We start from the raw sequence: 23,467 nt of genomic DNA, 5'->3' as shown, positions 1-23,467 counted from the left end.
TAGAATCAAATGAAATAAAAATCTATGAATGTATCATTCTTGTATCTGAAACTAGAAATATGAAATATAACTCTGAGAGCCTACTGTAATTATGCAAAGTGTGGGCCATTAATGGTGGTTTGGAATCTTCCTGGCTCCCATCAGCCAGGACAATTGACTATGGATGGCTCTGTTTGCAGGCAGGCCTTCCTGTAAGTCAGGCTGGGAGGAATGAAGGCTTGGGGTCTCACAGGGCATGTGACCATGTCACCTGGTACTGAAATCCATTTTAAACCTGGTGCTTTTCCATTTAGAAGGGGCGAGTGGGGACCCAGAGAGACAAAAGATTCCTGCCTTGTGCTAAAGCTATATAAGGGCGTGGAACAGAACAAAGGGGGCTGCAATCATGAGAAATCCCCTAGTTATCACCTGAGCTGGAACAAGGGCTGTACCAGGGGAAAGGATTAGGCCCAGACTACGAAGGAGTCCAGTCTGTGACAGAAGCTTATTGAAACATCTGAGGGTGAGGTTTTATCCGTATTCAGTTTTCTTACTGTATTAGGCATAGACTTGCGTTTTTTTATTTTATTTTGCTTGGTAATTTACTTGGTTCTGTTGGTTATTACTTGGAACCACTTAAATCCTACTTTTTGTATTTAATAAAATCACTTTTCACTTATTAACCCAGAGTATGTATTAATACCGGGGGGGGGGGGGGGGGGGTTAACAGCTGTGCACATGTCTCTATCAGTGTTATAGAGGGCGAACAATTTATGAGTTTACCCTGTATAAGCTTTATACAGGGTAAAATGGATTTATTTGGGGCTTGGACCTCACTGGGAGCTGGGCATCTGAGTGTTAGAGACTGGAACACTTCTTAAGCCGCTTTCAGTTAAGCCTGCAGTTTGTGGGATGTGGTTCAGACCTGGGTCTGGATTTGTAGCTGGCAGGCGTGTCTGGCTCAACCAGGCAGGGTGCTGGAGTCCCAAGCTGGCAGGGAAGGCAGGGGCAAAAGTAGTCTCAGCAGATCAGTTGGCAGCCCCAAGGGGGTTTTCTGTGATCCAACCCGTCACAAACTGATAAAAGGCATCTCGTAAAAGGAGATGACATGGGACTTCCCAGTCCTTCTGGTAGAGTAGCGGCTGGCTTCCTAGGTCTCAGGTGACTGAGTCCACATAATCCAAAAGGACCAAGTGCTAGTGGTCCCTAAGAGGAGGTGGATTCATCCCCAGAGGAACCCACAAACCAGGGGAATACTCGAGCTGAGGCACGTAAGTAGGCCATAAGGGCAAGTGCTCCTGGGGTGCAACTCAGGCACCATCCCAGAAGGCAGTGAGGTCATCAACAGCCACAGGATTGACCCCTCCAGGATGTGGTATGGGGAGATACGAACAAGGGAAGCAGAGAAAGGTTCCCAGCTCACAGCTGTAGAAGATAACAAAGCCTACAGAAACTATGGCTCGGGAGGGCTGGTGCCGAGGGAACCAGATCTGTGACCGGGATCTCAATCAAAGTAGCAGACAGTGCCAGAATAACTGACACCCTAGATTGACTGTCCCACTGCTCAGGATCCCTAACCAAAATACTGAGCACCAGGGAAGAGAGCTTGATGCATGCAGCGCTAAAAGGCTCTCACCAAGGCAACTGAGCCCAGGGCAGCCAACACCAGAACGCCCCGGCCCAATGCAGCAGAGACCCTTGGGTCTGCGGCTCCAGAGGCAGGTCCCCATCATTCTAGGCAGCAAAGCTGGTATAGTGTCATGCAGTCATGATGTCAAGACAAGGTGTGTGACTCATGGCTGGGCTTCTCCTTCCTCAGCTCGGAGGACAAAACATCATGCCAGGAACCAGTTCCAGAACCAGCTCCATAGGGCGGGCACATGGACTCTTCATCCAAGTCAGCGAGTGCTTTTGGTGGAGTCAGCCTCTTCCTACTCTTGCTGCTAGATTTTTGGGAACATGACAAAAAGGCCAGAGAGTTCCTTGTAGGCTCTTCACACTGACTCTCAGACCAGATGCATAGTATCTGGGATGACATCACTGTGTTCTGGCTATTGCATTTAACCCAGGCACAGAACCCATCTGGATACCTGTTCCTGACTCAACGGGCAAGAGTGTGGGTGGCAACTCCTCTGAACAATCAGAACCAGGAAGAGTCGCCCACATGGCCGCTCCCAGCAGCTGGAGCTCAGGGTGACTCTTTTTAGCTCTGTATGTGCATTAGGTAAAAGCATGGCACAAAGAGCTCATCTGGGAACGTGCCCCTCCTCTAAGCAGAGAAGAAATCGATCATACACCTCTGTCATGGCCCTGGCACCATCACAGAAGGGACATGGCTTGAGGCCAGAGGACTTGGTCTCAGTTATAAAGGAAAGGCCTGAAAACATGAAGAAAACACAATGGCCAGATGGGTCCCAAAAGTGTGTAAAAAGCCTGCCCCTAACTCTAACTCCTCCAGCTGCATGGGGGGGAATTCCCAAAGTGTTTGCCTAATGTGGCTCCCGCTGGACTCAGAGCAGAGTTAGGCCAGTGGGGAGCCCTGCTGAAAATCCCACTCTACAATTAAAATGCCGGCTCTGTTCCAAAAGGGCCCAGTGGGGCAGCAGTGTACACCACTGAGCTCCTGCTCATGACCTACAGCAGCAGTCCGTGAGGCTGGGGGCTCTGACCCCATGATGCTTGGTGATGCCATAGGAGGGGGATTGTGCAGACTGTCATCCAGACAGTGCCGGGTTTACAATGGTGCAAGTGGCTCCATGCAGTGATGAGCTGCCAAAATCTTAACAACCGGTTCCCTCCTCACCCCACGAGGGGGTCCTAGCCCACCTCTGCCCCCCAGGACTCCTGCCCCAGCCAACCCCCCCCCACATTCCTTGATGCCCCCCGGGACCCCGGCCCCATCCACTCCCCTCCCCTGTCCCCTGACTGCCCCCAGAACCAGGCAAGAGGGTCCGTGGGCCACCGTAGTGGGTGCCCACCCCGCCCCCTAAAAGCGAGAGGGATCTGCCGGGGGGTGAGGTGGGAAGTCCTGGTGGTGCTTACCTGGGGCGGCTCCCAGGAAGCATCTGGCAGGTCCCTCTGGCTCCTAGGGGTGGGGTAGTGTAGCTAGGGGAGGAGCGGGGGAGCACCTGCTCCCCCCACTGATCACATCAAAAGCGGCGCCTTAGGCACTGACTCTGTGGGTGTTCCGGGGCTGGAGCACCCATGGGGGAAATTTGGTGGGTGCAGAGACTCCACCGGCAGCTCCCGGCCCCACACCCAGCCCCAGCTCACCTCCGCTCCGCCTCCTCCCTGAATGCGCCACCCCGCTCTGCTTCTCCGCCCCACCCCGGCTTCCCGCGGATCAGCTGTTCGTACGGGAAGTCTGGGAGGGCTGAGAAGCAGGCGGCGGCTTCGCGCTCAGGCCCAGGGAGGTGGAGGTGAGCTGGGGCAGGGAGTGGTTCTCCTGCGCACCCCCTGGGTTACCTGATGCGGTGCGGACGGCCCTCCTTGCGCCCCCCCGCCCCAGCTCACCTCTGCTCCGCCTCCGCCTCCCTGGGCCTGAGCGCGAAGCCACCACTTGCTTCTCAGCCCTTCCTGGCTTCCCGCGCAAACAGCTGATTTGTGGGAAACTAGGGGGGTGGAGAAGCAGAGCGGTGCGGAGCATAACTCGGGGCGGAGGCGAAGCGGAGGTGAGCTGGGGCCGTGCACGGGGCGGGGAGCTGCCAGTGGGTGCTCCAACCCCGGAGCACCCACAGAGTCAGCGCCTAAGGCACCACTTTTGGCTGGTTGTTAAATTTAGAAGCCCTTTTTAAAAAGGGCTTCTAAATTTAACAACCGGTTCCAGCGAACCGGTGCGAACCGGCTCCAGCTCACCAGTGGCTCCATGGAACCGAGCCCATGCTCAGAAGGGGCCCCGGCCTGCTCTGCTTGCACTGTGCCCTGAGACCCCGCCAGCTCCCCTACCCCACCCACCACTTGCTCCTCTTGGCCTGCCCACCAGCTGGCCGAGGGCTCCTCTCCACCCCTTGGCCCCACCCGCCGGCTTCTTGCCAGCAAGTTAAAGAAGTATGGATTGGATGAATGGACTATGAGGTTAGGGTGACCAGACAGCAAATGTGAAAAATTGGGACACAGGGTGGGGGGTAATAGGCAGGGCTGTCCTTAGGCATACGCAGCTGCATATGGCACCATGAAATTTGGGGCACCAAATTGCCCCAAATTTCATGGTGCCCTAGGCAGCTGCCTGCTGCATACGTAGCAGCACCAGCCCTGGTAACCAGCCCTATCCCTCGGCAGCCCCCACCCCCTCTAAGGGCTGTGCCCACTGCAAGGGCCAGGCCCGTCCCTAGGGGTGTGTGGGGCCCTGGACAACTCCCTCTGTTCCACCTCTAACCTTCCCCCATGCTCCACCCCTGGCCTGCCCGCATTCCACCTCTTCCCCCCAGCGACCCCGCACTCACTGGCATTGGTGGGAAGCAGAGCAACCCGGCCTCAGCCCACTCCACTCCACCAGATCCCAGCCGTGGAACTCCGCTTCCTGCCGCCGGTGAGTTGCAGGTTGGGGAAAGTACCGCCCCCTGCACTCACTGGCAGCGGGAAGCGGAGCGATGCGGCCTCAGCCCACTCCGCTTCCCTTGTCCCAGCCCCAGCCATGTCGCTCGGGTTGGGGAAAAGGACCACCCCCTGCTCTCACTGGCGGCGGGAAGCGGAGCCCTGTGGCTGGGAGCTGGCAGAATACAGCAGGCTGGGGCTGGACTGCTTCATTTCCCGCTGCTGGTGAGTGTGGGGGGCGGATCCCTTCCCCCAAGCCTCCTCCCCTGAGCGACATGGCTGGGACCAGGGTAAGAGAACTGGAGCGGGCTGCTCCCAGCCCCCCGCTAATCCCCTGGGCCACTCTGGGCCTGTGAGGCATCCAAAAGTGCCCCCACACAGCTCCTGCCTCCCAGACCCTGGGGGGGAGGAGGCCTGGGGCCCACAGCCCCCCACGGGTAATAGGAGCCTATATAAGAAAAATACCCAAACATGGGGACTGTCCCTATAAAATTGGGACATCTGGTCACCCTATATAAGGTGGATAGAAATCTGGCTAGATCGTTGGGCTAAAAGGGTAGTGATCAATGGTTCAATGTCTAGTTGGCAGCCGGTATCAAGCGGAGTGCCCCAGGGGTCGGTCCTGGGCAGCATTCCCACTAATTTTTCCCACCCATATGCGGAATTAATTTTATGTGCACCAATATGGAGGTGATATGTGAGGGTTGGGGCGCAGGGGTGAGGGCTCCGACTGGGGGTGCAGGCTCTGGGGTGGGACTGGGGATAAGGGGCTTGGGGTGCAGGAGGGGGCTCTGGGGCTACGGCAAGGAGAGAGGATTCCCCCCAGCTCTCTCTCCCTGCAGCAACACTTGGGCTGTGAGGGAGAGGCGCCTCTCCCTGCTGAGGCATCTCTGGGGTTGGGGCTGAAGGATAGGTGCCCTTTCCCTGGCCCCAGCAGGTCCAGGCCTGGACTGGGTTCAAGCCAGGGGAGGGGCACTCCAGCTGTGCCTGGGTCCGGGCTGTGCCGCCCTGGGTGCGCCTGGGGCCGGGCTGTCCACGCCACCCTGGCTGTGGCTAGGGCTGGGCTGGGCTGGGCCACACTGCTTCTGCCGTGCCTGGGTCCAGGCCGGGCCAGGCCGCTCCGGCCACACACAGGTTTGGGCTGGGCTGGGCCGCTCTGTCCATGTTTGGGTCTGGGCCGAGCTAGGCCCCTCTTGGGTCTGCGCCACCCCAAGCTGCTCCTGAGTCCGGGCTGGGCTGGGCTGGGCCGGGTCAGGCCACCCCGGCAGGGCTGGGTGCCCTGGCCATGGCAGGTTGGGGATAGGGGAGGGGCGCCCTGGCCACGTCAGGTTGGGGGCCTGGTTAGGTTGGGGCTGGGGGAGGGGTGCTCCTCCCCCGGCCAGTCCCCAGCCACAGCAAGTCCCTGGGCAGGTTCCATGAGTACCTGCATGGCACTAAATAGGCTGCTGCATAGCCACACAGTTTACAGGGAACTTAGGTCCTGGGGTCAGTTTTGTTCAACATCTTCATTAATAATCTGGATGATGGGATGGATTGTACCCTCAGCAAGTTTGCGGCCAACACTAAGCTGCAGGGAGAGGTAGATACTCTGGAGGGTAGGGATAGGGTCCAGAGTGACCTAGACAAATTGGAGGATTGGGCCAAAAGAAATCTGATGAGGCTCAACAAGGACAAGTGCGGAGTCCTGCACTTAGGATGGAAGAATCCCATGCACCACTACAGGCTGGGGACCAACTGGCTAAGCAACAGTTCTGCAGAAAAAGACCTGGGGATTACAGTAGATGAGAAGCTGGATATGAGTCAACAGTGTGCCCTTGTTGTCAAGAAGACTAAGGACATATTGGGCTGCATTAGTAGGAGCATTGCCAGCAGACTGAGGGAAGTGATTATTCCCCTCTATTCAACACTGGTGAGGCCACATCTGGAGTATTATGTCCAGTTTTAGGCCCCCCAGTACAGAAAGGATGTGGACAAACTGGAGAGAGTCCAGCGGAGAGCAACTAAAATGATTAGGGGGCTGGGTCACAAGACTTATGAGGAGACTGAGGGAACTGGGGTTATTTAGTCTGCAGAAGAGAAGAGTGAGGGGGGATTTGATAGCAGCCTTCAACTACCTGAAGAGGGGTTCCAAAGAGGATGGAGCTCAGCTGTTCTCAGTGGTAGTTAGGGTGACCAGATGAAATGGACAAAATATCGGGATACATGGGGGAAGCAAAAAAAAAAAAAAAAAGCAACGAAAGCTGCAATATCGGGACAAATGGTGTCCCGACCGTGCATCAGCTGGGACGCGGGACAAAGAACTAAAAATTGGGACAGTCCCAATTTTATCGGGTAACCCGAGTGGTAGCAGATGACAGAACAAGAAGCAATGGTCTCCAGTTGCAGTGTGGGAGGTCTAGGTTGGATATTAGGAAAAACTATTTCACTAGGAGGGTAAAATTAGGTGCCTTTCGCCTGGAGCCCTAGGAACTGGGAAAAGGTGTGAGTGCCTAGATTAAGAGGGTTATGCCTTGAGCCCTAGGAACTGGGTAAAGGTGGGTGCCCCTAGAGCAGAGGTGGGCAAACTACAGCCGCGGGCCACATCTGGCCCGCGGGACCGTCCTACCCAGCCCTTGAGTTCCCGGCCAGGGAGGTTAGCCTCCGGCCCCTCCCTCACTGTCCCTCATCCTCGCAGCCTCACCTCGCCGTGCCGCCAGCACTCTAGCCTGCGGCTCCTGGCTGGCTGGCTCCATCGGGGCTGCGAGCTCCTGCTGCTCTGAGCAGCATGGTAAGGGGTGGGGAGCAGGGTGAAGGGGTTGGATAAGGGGCAGAGGGTCCCGGATGGGCAGTCGGGGAGCAGGGGGCGGTTGGATGGGGCGGAGGTTCTGGGGCGGAAAGGGCAGTCAGGGGATGGGGAATAGGGGGGGTTGGATAGGTGTGGGAGTCCCAGGGGCCCTGTCAGGGGGCAGGGGTGTGGATAGGGGGCGGGGCTGTCAGGGGACAGGAAGCAGGGGGGTTGGATGGGGTGGGGGATCCCAGGAGGGGGCAGTTGGGGGACCAGGAGCAGGGGGGGTTGGATGGGTCAGGGATTCTGAGGGGGGCAGTCAGGGGGCGGGAAGTGGGAGGGGGCGGATGGGGGCAGGGGCCAGGCTGTTTGGGGAGGCACAGCCTTCCCTACCCTGCCCTCCATACAATTTTGCAACCCCGATGTGGCCCTTGGGCCAAAAAGTTTGCCCACCCCTGCCCTAGAGCGTAAGTAACAGAATTTTGTGCGGGTAACAATTAGGCTAACCAGTAATGTACAGAAAGTTTTCAGCAAAGGAGTACTCTTTGGCACACACCTGGTATGGCCCCTGCTTTACTGTGAATCGGGCCAGTCCCAGTGTTTATCAGGTAGAAATCCTAAATGGGAAAAATGGGAAACCCTGGTGGAAATGGTTTCATTCCTCACAGCTGAAAGAGTGGAAGGGTAAACCATCTGACCCACAAGGAATAGTATAACTGTCTTCTCCATCCTGCCAGCCACCCTTCTTGGCTAGCAAGAAGGAACAGCTTGGGGCCTTCGGAAAATACGCGTCGGGTGGGCTTGTCAGTGCCTACCCCGATGTTGAGGCAGAAAAAGGCCAGAGAAGTCTTCAACTTATTATGGCCACACTCACATAGGTCACTGCTTCATGTTCACCATGCAGGATTGGTCCCAGACTCTCCCAGTATATACGGGGGGAGTGTGGGAGTTTGTTCTCTCTTCTCTGCCCCCTCACAGATCCCGAACATGAGCCATGACATCCCATCATTGCACCAGCACCCTGCTGTTCACAAGTGTCTGGAGTCTGATGCTGTCCATTCTCTATGCTGAACCTGCAATCCCTCTGAACCTCTGGAGGTGCTTGCCAGCTGGAGCCCAGGAAGTAAAATTGCTGTGCCACATACATGGATTCTATGGGAATGGAAGCAACCCCCTGGCCCTGCAGCATCACTACCAGTTCTATGCTGTCGGCAGCTCCTCAGGTTGGGCCAACAACAAAAAACAGTTTTAAATTTTGACCCTCTGATCACAAACTTCACTCTCCTCTGACATTTAAGAGCCCCAATTTCAGGACCCCCTGTGTTTAAATTGGATCAACAAGAACATTTGGTTCTTCATCTTCAGAATTCTCTGAAGGAGGTTCAAATCCATTTAGAAGGTATGACTATCTCTCACATAGCACCTGTATGCACTCCCTTGATTGGAACTACCCATAAGGGTTGGGATGAATGGGTAAGAATGTGGCAAGGGGCTGACCATGTAAATAGAGTACAAAGGGAATTAAATGATTGGATTGCACCTGCAAGAACAGGGATCTCTTTAGTTGATGCGGCAGACATAGTTTATTAGCCAGAACTTCTATCATATGCCACTGAAAATATAGGAAAGATGGTGTGATAAATGAAGGGGGGGAAGAGGGGTAGCTCCCTTTTATGGACACCCAGACAGCCAGTTAGCTATAAAATCCCTCTTAGTAGCTGTTCTCTACTTGCTTTACCTGTAAAGGGTTAAAAAGTCTCCCTGCTATGCATAAGTAAAAGAAAGGGAGTGGGCACCTGACCAAAAGAACCAATGGGAAGACTAGAACTTTTTAAACTTGGGGAAAAAACTTCCCCTTTGTCTATCTGTGGTTGCTCTCGGGGAGAGGCAGACAGGGAGCAACTATGCTGTAAGAAGCTTGGGGCCAGGTATGAAAAATCTTCAGTATCATACCTAGAAACTACTCATTTGAAATCCCAGATATGTAAGTAGATCAGGAAATGTCTAGGAAGATGCGATTAGGTTTCTCTCTTTTTATTTATTTATGGCTTGTGGTCTCTTCTGTGCTAAGCCAAATGCTTTTATTTTGCTTATAACCTTTAAGCTGGACCTCAAGAAACTATTCTTGATGCTTAATCATTGTAGTTGTTCTCTTTAAATCTAGCAATAGCCTAAGTTCCCAAATGTATTTTCTTCCTTTTTCTTTTTTTAATAAAGTTTACCTTTTTTAAAGAACAGAATTGAATTTTTGTGTCCTAAGAGGTTTGTGCATGTTGTTTTAATTAGCTGGTGGCAACAGCTGATTTCCTTTGTTTTTCTTTCTCAGCTCTTCCCTGGAGGGGAGGTGAAAGAGCTTGAGGGTACCCCACAGGAAGGAATTCCCAAGTGCGCCTTCCTGGGTGCTCAAAGGGCTTTGGCACTTGCGTGATGGCAGCATCTACCCATCCAAGGTCAGAGAAAAGCTGTAACCTTGGGAGTTTAATACAAGCCTGGAGTGGCCAGTATTAATTATTAGAATCCTTGAGGGCCCCCACCTTCTGCACTCCAAGTGCCAGAGTGGGGAATCAGCCTTGAAAGATGGGAACCCCATTAACAGCATCTTTGAAACAGTTAAGTGAGGAACAGCGGTTAATAAGTAAGGTATTTCCTGGGTGGGAAAGACTCATAGAAAAAGACGAAGAGTTAATGATGTCTGATGTACAGTCCCTCCAGAATAATGTCTCATTGACCTCAGCATGTGAGCAAACTCAGGCTCTCACCCAGAACGTAATCATGGGAATGATTCGGCAAGCCATAGCCGGACAAATTCCCATGGAGGCAATCAACCTTGATTCAGTCCCATGTAACAGAAGAAGAATTAGTCCTATGGCCCTGGTGGAGACTAGTTAATGCTTTGTACAATCACCACCAGCAAAGCTTGCAGTTATTTTTGATAACTGTGGCAGGTAAAGAAATTAGAGTAATCCACCCAGTAGTCCCACTGGGATTACAGACAAATGATAACTCAATAATGTACTTCAGAGATCCTAACACTTGGGCCTGGCAGAAAGATAATGTGTGGAACACAGTAAATGTAAAGGAGTGTAGGAGGAAAGAATGTTTGGGCTATATCTGTGAAGACCAAGCATTGGAGGAACATGATGAATACTTCTTCCCACAACCTGGGAATAAGTCTCACTGTTCCTTCAATGTTACCCAGGAAAAGGGGTCTTGATTTTATCTATGTTGGTAAAGCACGTGTGTGTAAGAACAAAATGTAATATTGTATTGATTAATAGACATTGGATTCAACCCATGGTGCCTTACGTTAATTGCTGTTTCCGTAATGTAACCACTATTGTTAGTTGTAATATTAAGTGTACAGTGCCTATATGGACTGTACAACATTTAAAAGCCTATCCTGAGCTCTACAAGGAGGTTTCTCCCATTTCACTGGGAATGGGTCTCACTGCCATTAAGGGACTATTAACTCATCCCTCCTTACAGACTGAGCTGCAGAAGCTCCGAACTTTGCGGGAGAATGGCAAACTCGAGATTCAGCACCACAACCAGGAGCTCTCTAGGCTAGCAGCTACAGTTAAAAACACAGGCCATCACTCCTGGCGGGAGACTTTGCTTGGGTGGAGCCCCAGTGCAACAGGTCTTTTGAATATCATGCTTCGCCCCATTGTGGTAATCATCAGTTTCCAAATTATACAAGCAATTAGTCTTGTTCTACTGGTTTGCTGGATCCAGCGACTGATGCGGTGGCTGCAATGGATTGAAGATCAGACCCGGTACCACAGAGTAAGGATGTGATGGGGATACTCGCTCATTGCAAGCACCCTATCAAAGGGGGAACTTGTTACCTAGCAGGGGGAATCAGGGCACAGTACCCAGCCTGTCTGACTCATAAAAGACACCCGCCCACCCCCAGCCTCTGCTTGAACAATATCTGTATCAGAAGAAAGGCTTACAAAAAGCAATGAAAAGGCAGTGGGAGGCACACCTAAACCCCTGGGATAAGCATGACAGGATTAAGGAAACTCCCCTAGCTTCATTTGCATCAAAGATGGGACAAGTAGACATCTCCATTAGCATAAAGAATGGAGAAGAGAGATTCCAAGGCAAGAACCGCACGGAACTCTGGAACTAGAAAAGAAGGGAAGCACTGCATGATAGGGGATCTCCACTCCAGATGTTAATGAACCCACGTCTGCACACACCCAGCTCAGTAGTTACCAGACCAATTCTAGTAATAAATCCTTTATTGGTATCCAAAATAGTGAAGCTGCCTAATTGCACTGTGAGCTCCCTCCAAGGAACGCCCATAGCCAGGAATGATCAGCTTCCATGTCTAACCTGAACAAAACAACTTTGGTATACTCCCTTGTTTACATATAAACAAATCTAGTGCTCTCCCTTGAACCATTGTTGTTTCTCTACAAAAACCCCTATCCATGCTCAAGTAAGGGGTGTGATGCCTGGATCCAGAGTCTGTATCAGTGCCATTGGGACTTCATCTTCTCCTGACTGATCATGCTGGGGGCTCTGCCTGTTTCTAGCACTCTGGACCCTTAGCTACCCCCACCACCTGGGACCCCTGATCGATTCAAGCTTCATGGAGTGGTAAGAACCCAGCTCTCTCTCTCTCTAAGTATAGCCTTCTGACCCTGACTTCTGTGATCAGTTATGGTTTTCTAAACCTAACTTTTATAATCAAGTGCAGATTTAATATTATTATTAAAAATTAAATTAAATTAAAAATTAAAAAAAATATTATTAATATACAAAATCAAGTTAGATTTAATATTATAACTGTTTTGTTTGTTTGGCTCCCCTATGGTTATTACCTGGCAATAAATAACTTTCATGATTAAGCTGGTTGCTTCTCTCTCTCTCCCCTTCATGGATGTTTTTTGGTTTCCTCATTCACTCTGCAGCAACGCTCCTTGTACCTAAGCTAAAAATCCCTGCAGCGCCCAAAAATCCTGTGGGGTTTGCCCATGAAGTGGGCTACTGCCAGAACAATTGTAACTTGAAAGTGGGGATAGAGAGGTGCTGAACCTGGGACGTAGGAGGGTAGCAGCTTGGAGGTGCTGCTCTACCCAGCCTGCTGAGTCCAGGGACATATAAGGGGTCAGTTTGGGAGTGCTGATTAACCCGGTCCTCTCCAATGTGCTCTGTTAGTGTGTGTGTGTGTGTGTGTGTTTAACCTAGGTCCTGCAGGATAGCTCCATTGGGAGGGACTTGCAGCAGGGAGAAGTAGACCTCTGTATGAGAACACAAGTGACACAAGCAGTGCATTGATAGAAGTACAAAACCCCCTCTTGTCCCCAGAGGAGTAATCCTAATAAACGAGGATACCCCAAAGTAACGGGCAAAGCTGGTAACAGCCGCCCCATGCAGGGAGCCCAGCCCTCCCTGAGTACATGCTTGGCCTTTCCCCTGCCCCTCCCAGAAAAGGGCCATTTCCTCCCATCAGGGTCTGTAGACAAGGAAGGTGCCCGCAGCCCCTGGGCTCTGCTCCAGGGAAGGAGACGGAGTCACATCACCAATGTCTGGGCAATTTCTGCCTCAAGGAGCTGATGCTCATCACACTAATGGGCTGAAATCCGTGGGGCCTTTGCAGGCCTGGTGCTGAGGGAGCTGCTCTCGGAGAGCTCTTCTCGCGGGCGGTTACGCTGGATTAGGCAGATTTGCTCCCTGTCTCCAGAACCCAAGTCTAAAGGAAACCTGAGCAATGACTCACAGCATAACACTTTTGCTGCTTGTCCTGCACTGCGCCCACTGTGCTGCCTCCACATTGCACTAACTCAATGGATCTGTGGACTCATGGTACCTGGTCTGCTCAGCAGCACCAAACACTTCCAGGCTTTGGATACGGTATTTGCCTGAACTTTCTTATCCCCTTGTAGTTTTACACCCCTCAGCCACAACTCCCTGCAGAGTGGCTGCTCAGGGAGCCCCAGGCGGACTTTGCATACCCTGCACTGGGGATGAAGAACGAGTGGAGGGGACCTTACCTGTTGCCCCATGTCCTCCACTCTAGATTCTTTCCTGTTGGCATCCTTGTTTCCTGCCATGGCAGCTCGGGTTCCTTCTTGTACACCTTGGCTTCCTTTAACTTCTGCCGTTTCATTAGCTGGCCCTGGTACAGCCTCCTCCTGCATGGCATCATGTGGCTCAGCGCACTTCACCTCCTTCTGCAAGTCTGCAGGGGCTCCAGCACCCTGTGCTCCTGGGGCCTGAAGCCCCTCCCCCTTGCTTTGGTCATGTCCATTCCCTGGGGTAAGGTCTTGGAGGTCAACGTCCTGCAGTGAACCTGTCTTACCAAACCTCTTCCCCACTGGCCCATTGGTGGGAGCATCTGCCTTGACTGGTGCATTAGGAGGATCCTCCCCTTGGCCTGTTCCATTTGGACAACACTCTGTCTGGATGGTTCCATTTTGCAGACCCTCCTGATGGAGCTGTTCATTGCTATGGACCGCTGGGTCTCTGGCCCCAGCTTCCTTGCTGCCATCAGAAAGTGACACATCCTGCTGCTCTGGGAAAATGGGCTTCTTCTCAATGTGGGTCACATGAAACCTACCAGGGCAAGAGAGTCCGGTCACAAGTGGTGATCGCTCCCTCCTACAATCTCACCCAGCCCTTCAATGTGCTGGCACTGCCCTCCAGCTTCGGACACCCTGTTCCCATCCTATCGCTATGCCAATGCTGCCCTCAGGCCTTGGACCCCTCGTTCCTATCCTATCACCGTGCCAGCACCGCCCTCCAGCCTCTGACCCCTTGTTCCCATCCTATTGCCATGCTGGCATCACCCTCCACCTCAGACCCCTCGTTCCCATTCTATCTCCGTGCTGGTGCTGCCCTACAGCCTCTGACCCCTTGTTCCCATTTTATCGCCATGCCGGTGCTGCTCTCCAGCCTCGGACCCATCATTTCCATCTGTGATGGGGTATGCATACCCCGAACTAGGCAGGAAAGGGTTAATCCCACACAATGGGCAGAGGAAATCCCACCCCTCAAATCCTGCTGGGCATGTTCCAACTGCTGTGCTAGTATAAAGGAGAGCAGCCCAACTCAGTCTGTGCTGACCGCCAAGGAGCAAGGACCTGTGGTGGAGGCTCCAGCCCAGAAGCCGTTACAACCCTTGCCTGCGGGAACTGGAGATCCCGAGACCCAGACTGGAGACCTGTTGCCTACAGCTGACCAGCTGGAGTCAGAGTCCCAGGGAGTTACCTGTGCCGAGGAGCCCGGAGAGCCTGACATCACATGGACTGCAGCTTCAGGAAGCCCGGTAGGAAGTAACCCAGGGAGATGGAGTGAGTGGAATCTCCCACCCATATAAGGTCAGTGTGTTGTGGTTGAATTCCCCACTGACCCAGTGGTAGACTATTCCACCACTGTTAGGGCCCTGGGTTGGGACCTGGTGTTGTTGGGTGGGCCTGGGTCCCCTACCCTGGCCGCCACCCCCTTTGGTGGCAGCCCCCAGATTTGGCCATTAGGCCGTGCTGCCCTGCACTCAAGGGCCGTTGTACTGACTCTGGCCACTAGGCCACTCCGCCTTGCACTCGAGGGCCGCTATATTGACTCCAGCCACTAGGCCACATCGCCCTATGCTCATGGGCAGCCACATTTTCTCGGGCCATTAGACTGTGCTGTAAGGATAAGGCCTTTTCCTGTAGCCATATCGTAAGGCCTAAGTCCTTTGTCTGCAGCCATATTAGGAGAGCAGCAGCCATTAGCTATGAAGCAGGAAGTCACATCCTCACATTCCATCTCAATTACATTAAAACAAGGTAATATTGGGCTGTTAAGAAGGCGGTTCTGTCCTAATAGCACCCACCATCACCAGATAAAGAAAGGTTTCAGAGTAACAGCCGTGTTAGTCTGTATTCGCAAAAAGAAAAGGAGTACTTGTGGCACCTTAGAGACTAACCAATTTATTTGAGCATGAGCTTTCGTGAGCTACAGCTCACTTCATCGGATGCATACCGTGGAAACTGCAGCAGACTTTATATACACACAGAGAATATGAAACAATACTTTAGGGGACGAGAGTTGAGGAAGCGTTGTTCTAAGTCAGCCATAAAAATGTTGGCATACTGTGGGGCCTCAGCTCTCGTCCCCTAAAGCCCCTACTCTACTTGCGCTATATTGATGACATCTTCATCATCTGGACCCATGGAAAAGAAGCCCTTGAGGAATTCCACCATGATTTCAACAATTTCCATCCCACCACCAACCTCAGCCTGGTCCAGTCCACACAAGAGATCCACTTCCTGGACACTATAGTGCTAACAAACAATGGTCACATAAACACCACCCTATACCGGAAACCTACTGACCGCTATTCCTACCTGCATGCCCCCAGCTTTCACCCTGACCACACCACACGATCCATCGTCTACAGCCAAGCTCTGCGATACAACCGCATTTGCTCCAACCCCTCAGACAGAGACAAACACCTACAAGATCTCTGTCAAGCTTTCTTACAACTACAATACCCACCTGCGGAAGTAAAGAAACAGATTGATAGAGCCAGAAGAGTTCCCAGAAGTTACCTACTACAGGACAGGCCTAACAAAGAAAATAACAGAACGCCACTAGCCGTCACCTTCAGCCCCCAACTAAAACCCCTCCAACTCATTATTAAGGATCTACAACCTATCCTAAGGGATGACCCAACACTCTCACAAATCTTGGGAGACAGGCCAGTCCTTGCTTACAGACAGCCCCGCAACCTGAAGCAAATACTCACCAACAACCACATACCACACAACAGAACCACTAACCCAGGAACTTATCCTTGCAACAAAGCCCGTTGCCAATTGTGCCCACATATCTATTCAGGGGACACCATCACAGGGCCTAATAACATCAGCCACACTATCAGAGGCTCGTTCACCTGCACATCCACCAATGTGATATATGCCATCATGTGCCAGCAATGCCCCTCTGCCATTTACATTGGTCAAACTGGACAGTCTCTACGTAAAAGAATAAATGGACACAAATCAGATGTCAAGAATTATAACATTCATAAACCAGTCGGAGAACACTTCAATCTCTCTGGTCACGCAATCACAGACATGAAGGTCGCTATCTTAAAACAAAAAAACTTCAAATCCAGACTCCAGCGAGAAACTGCTGAATTGGAATTCATTTGCAAATTGGATACTATTAATTTAGGCTTAAATAGAGACTGGGAGTGGCTAAGTCATTATGCAAGGTAGCCTATTTCCCCTTGTTTTTTCCTACCCCCCCCCCCAGATGTTCTGGTTTAACTTGGATTTAAACTTGGAGAGTGGTCAGTTTGGATGAGCTATTACCAGCAGGAGAGTGAGTTTGTGTGTGTGGTTTTTGGGAGGGGGGTGAGAGAACCTGGATTTGTGCAGGAAATGGCCCAACTTGATTATCATGCACATTGTGTAAAGAGTTGTCACTTTGGATGGGCTATCACCAGCAGGAGAGTGAATTTGTGTGGGGGGGTGGAGGGTGAGAAAACCTGGATTTGTGCTGGAAATGGCCCAACCTGATGATCACTTTAGATAAGCTATTACCAGCAGGACAGTGGGGTGGGAGGAGGTATTGTTTCATATTCTCTGTGTGTATATAAAGTCTGCTGCAGTTTCCACGGTATGCATCCGATGAAGTGAGCTGTAGCTCACGAAAGCTCATGCTCAAATAAATTGGTTAGTCTCTAAGGTGCCACAAGTACTCCTTTTCTTTTTTCAGATAAAGAAACAGAGCTTAAGATGGTTAAAGAAAACTTAGTTTGATATTGTTCTGTCTGGCAAGAAATCACTTATTAATAGTTGTGGTTGTGAAATCCTCATTTCTTTATTGTTTTATCTTTATGGTACCCACTTCTCTATTGTTTGTATGTATAACTGTCTGGTTCTTTGATTGTTTCTGTCTGTTCTATAATTAAGTTTGCTAGGTGTAAATTAATAAGGTGGTGGGGTATGATTAGGCTGGAGAATTTTGTTTCAATATGTTAGGATTGGTTAGTAAAATTTAATAAAATGATTGGTTAAGGTATAGTTAAGCAGGACTCAAGTTTCACTATATAAACTGGGGTCCAAGAAGAAGACCAGCGGAAGGAACAGAAGAATAAGAAGAAGGAAAGACCGGGAAGAAGAAAAAGAACTCACCTCTAAGACACAGCTTAAGATCAAAGCTGCTATGAATCTTCTGCACAACCATGACATGCAGTAACCAGAATCCAGATGAGATTGACCTTGCCTGGTCATCAGGAAAAGTCCGCCTGCCTGATCAGGATTGGTGAGTGTATCATTGTATGCTTAGCATGTGTATTCTGCTTGGAAATTTGTTAATAAATAGAGGATAAGGATATTACTGTGTAAGGCTCTTTCACTGGTAAAAGGTCCTGCAGACCCACAAAGAGTACACCCTGAGCACTAGGAATTGGGTAAGGGTGTGTGTGTCTAAATTAAGAGTGTTATGCCTTGAGCCCTAGGAACTGGGTAAAAGTGGGTGCCCCCTAGAGTGTGTGAGTAACAGAGAATTTTGTACAGGTAACAATGCAGCCCAGAACCAAAGGGCCACCACTTTGACTCTGGCCATTGGGCCACATTGTTGAGGCCCAGGACAGTTGAGGTAGACTAATTGCAGTGTCAGCATACTCACAATCCCCTCCCCCCCCGAGGGGGACAGGGTGTGCATACACCACCACACCATCCTATTTCCATCTCGGTGCCGCCCTCCAGCCTCGGACACCTCGTTCCCATCCTACTGCTGTGCTGATGCCCCCCTCCAGTCTCTGACCCCTAGTTCCTTTATATTTTCTTTCAACATACTGTAATTGAATCCTGAACTCTCATTCTGACTCTTCCTTCATGCTGGTACTTACATCTGACCCCATCAAGCCAACCCCTTCAGATGTCAGTAATGACCTCTGACTTCCACAGGCCATCTGATGTTGGACCTCAGACCCTCCACAACACTTCAGCATGCTTGCTGACAACTGAATTCTGACCCTCTTCATGCAAACACCTTCATTATGCACATCCTGAACCCCCCTCCACACACACACCTTGCTCCTGCCCCTTGGCCATGCTTCTCATGACCCCAATTTCATTGCTCCTGCCCCTTGGACATGCTGCCCTCCCTGACCCTCCTCTTTGTACACATTTCCCTTCATGCTTTGCAGAATGGCTGTTGCTGTCATATTTGTCTTGCTAGCTGGTCACAAAGCTCTGAGAGAGGCTGACCGACAGCAGCTGCCCGTTTTAACCTCATGGCGTAAGATGAGACCAGCCTGAAGTCATCCTCCAAGAGGGTACCATTTCAGTTAGGAATACCCTCTCAAGGGAGAAGGCATGTGTCTCTCTCCATTTGTTTATCCCTCACGCCAGTTGGTATGAAGATTGTCTGGTTAACTTTCCTACTGACACGCATGGGACAGTCCCACGTGATTTCCAAATGGTGCGTTGCCCTGTGTGGCTCGGCTTCTGGAGAGAAGGCATTTTTCTCTAGCAAATGGAGCATTAGCCCCTTCTCCCCTCCCCAGTGCCCAGTGGCCCTGCAAGCCATGAACTCTGAATGGAGTTTCCCCATATGGCTTATGCAGCCTGATGGAAGAGGGGCCCAGCACTGCCCTTCCTTGACACATTCAGCCATTTATTAGTGCCGCTCCACTCTGCCTTTTGCCAAAGTCACTAGAGGCTGCTGGCAGCTTGTCCTCAGGCCCTGCCTTAGGTCCCTTTGTCCCCTGACCCAGGAAGACTCCTGACACCAACAAGTTGGCGTCAGCTATGCCTAGCCTGCTTGATGGCCCGTTAAGGATCATCAGCTATACAACTGACCCATTGAGAAAAGGCAGGAACACCTTGTGACTCAGCAAGGTATGCAGGGACATGCCTATGGACAGAACTCTGAGGTTTTTCCAGGCCATGTGATGGACAGCTTGTCCTTGGGACAAAGAAAGAAAGACCACATGGCAAGAGACTATAAAAAGCTACTGCAGCTCCTCCATCTTGTCTTCAATCCTGCTTCTGACCTCTGGGGGGACTTTGCTACAAAATGAAGTTCTGAACAGAGAACTGACTGACCCATCCCAGCTGTGGATGTACTCCAGAGACTGGATTTGAGCCTGCAGTTTATTCTATCACTGCTACAAGCCTGACCCAAGAACTTTGCCATGACTGTATGTAATTGATTCCATTTAACCAATCCTAGCTCTCATCTATATCTTTTTCCTTTTATGAATAAACCTTTAGATTTTAGATTCTAAAGGACTGGCAACAGCGTGATTTGTGGGTAAGATCTGATTTGTATATTGACCTGAGTCTAGGGTTTGGTCCTTTGGGATCGAGAGAACCTTTTTTCTTTTACTGGGGTATTGGTTTTCATAACCATTTGTCCCCATAACGAGTGGCACTGGTGGTGATACTGGGAAACTGGGGTGTCTAAGGGAATTACTTGTGTGACTTGTGGTTAGCCAGCAGGGTAAAACCAAAGTCCTCTCTGGCTGGCTGGTTTGGTTTGCCTTGGTGTGCACAGAAACCCCAGCCTTGGGCTGTAACTGCCCAGCTTTAAGCAATTTGTCCTGAATTGGCACTCTCAGCTGGATCCTGCCAGAACCAGCAGCGTTACAGCAGGGGATGAGGATGACAGCATGGCGTCTGCATGTCAGCCGGGGAGAAGCACTCTGTCTGGGCTGTGCACTTGGAAGGAATATATTGCAAAGGTTTCATGGATGATAAAAAGCAGGGGAGAGAAGCCCTTAGTTACCCATCACTTAGAGCAGCAATTCTCAAACTTAGCAACCCAAGGACCCCCATTTTGATTTAAAATTTTTCATGGACCCTCAAATCCCCCCCCCATTCATCCCCAGGCCCTATCCCCACTTCACTCCTTCCCCCAAGCCTCCACCCCCCCTCTTCCTGCCCCCACTCCTCCCCAACCCCTCCTCTTCTCCCCTCTTTCCACCCCCTCCCCCGAACGCACCCCTCCCCTGAGCACACCTGTCCCTGCTCCTCCCCCTCCCTCCCAGTGCCTCCTGCATGTCATGGAACAGCTGTTCCCCGGCATGCAGGAGGCATTGGGAGAAGGGGGAAGAGTTAATCAGTGGGGCCAGTGGCCCTGGACATGATTCCGCCCCCTCCCCTGAGTGCACCCTGTCCCTGCTCCTCCCTCTCCCTCCCAGCACCTCCTGAATGCTGCTGAACAGCTGTTTTCCAGTGTGTAGGAGGCACTGGGAGGGAGGGGGAGGAGTTGATCAGAGGGGCCTGCGGACCCCCCTGGAGTACCAGTTTGAGAAACGCTGACATAGAGAACAAAGGGGTCAGCACCCTCTGATCCTGTGAACGGTAGAGCCTCCTGCCTCAGGGCCAGGCGATGGTGACAGCTTGATGGAAATGAGAAACCTGCTTAGGAGAAGATTATAGCTTGCTAAAGTTAAGCTGTAGTCACTAGAAAGACTGTTTTGTGTTTGTAAACAGACATGTCTTTTTCTCTTGCTTAGTATCACTTAAATCTCTGCTCTTTATAAATAAACTTATTCTTAGTTTTACTATAAACTGCCTCCGTGCTGTGGATTAAGATGAAATGGGTGTCCATGGCTGGGCTAACGGGCTAGTGGGATGTACTGTCTCTTTGCAGGCAGTGAAGCTAATCATTTTTGTGAGTGCCCAGTGAGAGGGACTGGCCACTGCTTGGGACGTCTCTGGGGAACTCGGGAGCTGGGGTTCGCTGACTTATACTGCAAGGCTTTGACTGGCAGAGTTGCGAGGAGTCGGTGGAAAGGCAGGCTGGCATGGCAGGGGGCTGACACAGTTCAAGCACCAGCAAAGCTCTCCCTTGCTATGGCAGAGATGTAACACCGAGGCTTACAGTTCTGGGCTCCTTGAGGAGAGCGTCACACACAATAACTGCTAAGGCTGACAGAAATGTGGTGGAGACACAGTGCAGGAGGGAACATCTTTTATGGGATCAGCTTCTATTGGTGGAAGGAACAAGCTTTCGAGCTACACACCTTCCACCAACAGAAGTTGGTCCAATAAAACATATTACCTCACCCACCTTGTCTCTCTCAGAACCTAAGGCCAACCTGGTTACAACACACGTGCAGACAGACATGTGGTGGTCGGTCTCGCCAAGTACCTGCCCACGGAGAAGACCGTGGTCTCTCTAGGGTGCATCTTGCCTTTGCCGTCCTTGGATCTGCCTTGGCGCTGCAGTGGGGGCCTCTTTCTCTTGCTGCAGTGAATGCATGGTGCCTGAGTGGAGCCCAGGTGCACCGTGTGGTGATGTGGCAGGCCCCCATCCTGGCTGTTACGATGTGGACAAAGGCTGCAGTAGGAGAGCAAACAAAGAGACAGTCAGTTCCTTTCGCCTGGGGGTCCACCTCTCGCCTTGGCCTGGCTTCAGGTCATTGTACTCTGAGAGGCAGCAGCTCTTGAAGAAATGCCCCTTTATCTCACAACATGAGGGCAACAGGTTGGAAGCAGGGAAGGCATGTGCCAGCCTGCTGGCAGGGCAGCATTCACATGGAGTCAAAGAAATGAGGCCTCCATATATTGGAGGATCTGGCTTCTCCACGGCTGAACCATAAGGCCTCAACCTCTCCTCTTCCTCATCAATGGCAATATACTTTCCAGCCAGGCACTGAGTCTGAGTGGGACTGGCCAAGGGGCTGGAGCGAACTCAGGGGGCCTCAGAATGGAGTGCCTCCCATGGCACTGCTGATCCCTAAGATCTTTGTGTGATGGGCTCAGAAAAAGTTAACTGGAGCTGGAGAGGCAAATTAGCTCATCAGGTCACACCAGAAGGGGATGCCAGGCTCAGTTAAGAATGGTTCTCAGTGCACAGTTTAAAGAGAGGGAGTCTGGGGCAGAAGGGGGCTTCAGAGAGAAACTCTGTAGTCCCTCTCTTGGCAGTAGAGAAACCAGAGACTGGTGGGGACCAGGAGGAAGCCCGTGGAAGAGTTGGCCCAGGGATCCTGTCCTAAGTGGAGAAGTCTGGCAAGAGGCCAGGAGAGACACAGAGTAGCCAGGGGGGTGGAGCAGGCTGTGGTGGTGAACCCTGGTAAAAGTCTGGGGGAGAGAGTCCTGGGAGGTGTTTAGTGGAGGAGCAGTGGAAGGGAAGGAGAAGGATGAAAGGCGAAGCTCGTGGAGGGCAGAGGTTGGTTTTGGTTTGGGATTTATTGGTGGATTCCAGGGGAGAGGCTTGTGAGTCCTGGCCCTGAAAGAAGGGTGAACGTAGAGAGGCTGATGAAGTAGATCTGGGCTGCTGGTTATAGGTCCCTGGACTGGAACCCAGCATACAGAGCAGGCCTGGGTTCCCTGCCAGTCACTGGAAAAGGTGGTGTGAAGCCCCATGGTCCAAGGGGATAAGGACTTTTGAGAGACCTGAGATAAGAGGATGTAAGAAGCATGGGGCCCAGAGTTGGGTCAAAAGCCCCTATGTAAGGATGTTGGACTTCTGTGGTGCGGGACTTCCTGCTCAACAGGAGGGTGGAGCTACACCTAACCTGGCCGGAGGGCTGAGGTGTGAGAAGAGGCAGATTGCCACAGCACTGGAGTGGCTGCCAACAGGGGCTGCTAGAGCAGAAAGAGCTTCTCTGCTGGACCCAGTCGATTCCTGCACACCTTGCAAGAGTCACGGAGTGGTGGATGCATGCCTCACCTGAGCATTGGCACCGGCACATCCCCTTCACTGTCCCCCAGCATCTCCTTCAGGGCCTCCACATTTGCTGGCAAAGAGAAGAACGAGGAAATGTGTGAGGGAGCCAGGTGCTTGGGAAAGCCCACCGAGCTGAGCCAGGAAACACCCACCTTCATTCTGAATGATACATCTCACTATCTTCTCCACCGTGTCCTCGTTTAGCTCCTCCTCTTCGTCTGGAAGGAGAGAAAGTGGCAGCAGGTGAAGGGATTCAGGCAGTCGCCTGGTGAGGAGACTTTCCACAGCCAGCCCAGCTCTGAAGTACAACAGAGTAAAGCCCAGTGCTCCCCAGCTACATATGGAGAGCCCTGAAAGCAGAGCTCCCCTGCCACCGTGCCCTGGGGCTGACACACCATGTGTCTGGGCCTTCTCGTTCACCTTCCAGCCTCAATGCTACAGGAACCCCTTAGCAGCAGCAGAAACTAGATGCTCTGGTACTTCGTTCTCCTCTGCGGTGGGGGGGGGCAGGAGAGAGGGAATCTTCACATCCCCCTCTTAGAAGACATGTGGTGGTAG

General features: G+C 51.8%; 1 protein-coding gene across 5 annotated transcripts in view; it reads right to left on the bottom strand.

The window, feature by feature from the left end:
* The window catches only part of RELL2 (RELT like 2), a 47,244-nt gene that overhangs the window by 12,911 nt on the left and 10,866 nt on the right, over positions 1–23,467 (bottom strand). For all 5 annotated transcript variants that reach the window (XM_073356176.1, XM_073356177.1, XM_073356180.1 and 2 more), the window contains exons 3-6: positions 23,062–23,127; positions 22,913–22,979; positions 21,389–21,577; positions 13,282–13,843 (exon numbers count right to left, since the gene is read on the bottom strand). In XM_073356176.1, coding sequence (XP_073212277.1) covers positions 13,282–13,843; positions 21,389–21,577; positions 22,913–22,979; positions 23,062–23,127 — 884 coding nt within the window. The remainder of the gene's footprint in view (positions 1–13,281; positions 13,844–21,388; positions 21,578–22,912; positions 22,980–23,061; positions 23,128–23,467) is intronic.

The sequence above is a fragment of the Lepidochelys kempii genome, chromosome 8 (genome assembly GCF_965140265.1).
Source record: "Lepidochelys kempii isolate rLepKem1 chromosome 8, rLepKem1.hap2, whole genome shotgun sequence".
Classification (NCBI taxonomy): domain Eukaryota; kingdom Metazoa; phylum Chordata; order Testudines; family Cheloniidae; genus Lepidochelys; species Lepidochelys kempii.
Note: the sequence above shows the minus strand (reverse complement) of the source record. Positions and strands in the feature narration are given on the sequence as shown.